Source organism: Drosophila persimilis, unplaced genomic scaffold (assembly GCF_003286085.1).
Source record: "Drosophila persimilis strain 14011-0111.01,24,50 unplaced genomic scaffold, DperRS2 tig00002228-arrow-arrow-pilon, whole genome shotgun sequence".
Lineage (NCBI taxonomy): Eukaryota > Metazoa > Arthropoda > Insecta > Diptera > Drosophilidae > Drosophila > Drosophila persimilis.
This window is the reverse complement of record NW_020825649.1, coordinates 21,450-22,789: the sequence shown is the minus strand read 5'-3', so window position 1 is coordinate 22,789 and position 1,340 is coordinate 21,450. Positions and strand designations below refer to the sequence as shown.

The 1,340-nt window shown below is 44.6% G+C and overlaps 1 protein-coding gene across 1 annotated transcript; it reads left to right on the top strand.

Annotated features, from left to right (window-relative positions):
• The first annotated feature begins 18 nt into the window (after positions 1-18).
• On the top strand, positions 19-1,128 carry LOC113567186 (BTB/POZ domain-containing protein 9-like). The gene has a single exon (XM_026994356.1). The coding sequence runs from the start codon at positions 19-21 to the stop codon at positions 1,126-1,128; it is 1,110 nt and encodes a 369-aa protein (XP_026850157.1).
• The last annotated feature ends 212 nt before the right edge of the window (positions 1,129-1,340 follow it).

Genomic DNA, 1,340 nt, shown 5'->3' with positions numbered 1-1,340 from the left:
GAAAAATCGAGCAACGAAATGAACCACGCCACTTCTTCGTCCTCCGTCGACATCATCCTCGGTGATCTTTTCTTGGATGACATGGACCGCTTCTGCATGAACGAGCTCTTCTCGGACGTGTCCTTCCTTGTGGGGGATCAGAGCCTGCCGGCGCTCTCCGTAATTCTAGCCGCGCGGAGTGAGTACTTCTGTACCATGCTCTACGGAGGCATGTCCGTGTCAAATGAGCGCCAGATTCGACTGGAATCTGTGCCGCTGGAGGCATTCAAGGTAATCCTCCGCTATCTGTATTCGGGCAAGCTACACATATCCACACTGGACGCCAGCTGTGAAGTGCTCGGTTTGGCCAATATGTATTGCTTGCTGGAAGTCGAGTCGGCCCTAGTTAAACATCTGCTGGAGAATATGACCGTCAGCAACGTGTGGATGATCCTGGATATGGGTCACTCACATAATCTTTCTCAGTTGGCAAACAGGTGCCTGAAATATATCGACAACAATGGAGACCAAATGCTAGAGCACGACACATTCCAAATGCTCTCGAAGCAATCACTTGAGGAAGTCCTCCGACGGGACACCTTCAAAGTCCGCGAAGTAAAAATCTTTAAGGCGGTATGCAAATGGAATCTGCACAATCCGAACGAGGATATCAAGTCAGTGATGTCGCTCGTGCGGCTTTCGCTTATGTCTGCCGATGAGTTAATACAGGTGGTGCGTCCTTCTAAGATCGTCGAGCCGGAAAAAATAGCCGACGCCATTGAAAAAGCGCTTCTGCCGAAGAATCAGAATTTGCCCTATCGGTGCACCAATTACCCGGACAAGGATGTGAAATTTTTAAATTCCTCAACGGAAGGGATCTTTATCGATCTGAGTTGGTGGTGGTTGATCAACTGCATGTGTGTTCTACCTGCTAAGCCCTTCGATACTTGGAACTGCGCCATGGAGGTCTCTTGCGACATGACCCACTGGGATCGCGCTGGAACTGGCACATTTCAATTAGCCATACATTGCGAATATATCACCTTCACAACGCGACCTGTTCGCTACATTCGCATGGTGGATACTGAGAGTGGACGTACAGATTTGATCAATTATGTGATGATCCAAGTTAAGCTAAAAAAAAACTAAGCTCCAAATATGTATTACAAATAACACAAAAAAAGGCGAAACAATTAAAAGAAGACTATAGCTATGAAAAATAGATTAAACTTATAATGGGACAAGAAATACTTCTCAAAAATGTATACAGGACATTAACTTGAAATTAAATACCCTTGCATAAACAAAATACAAAATGACAACAATAATATAACAATAATAGATAAAAAGAATAAAAACAA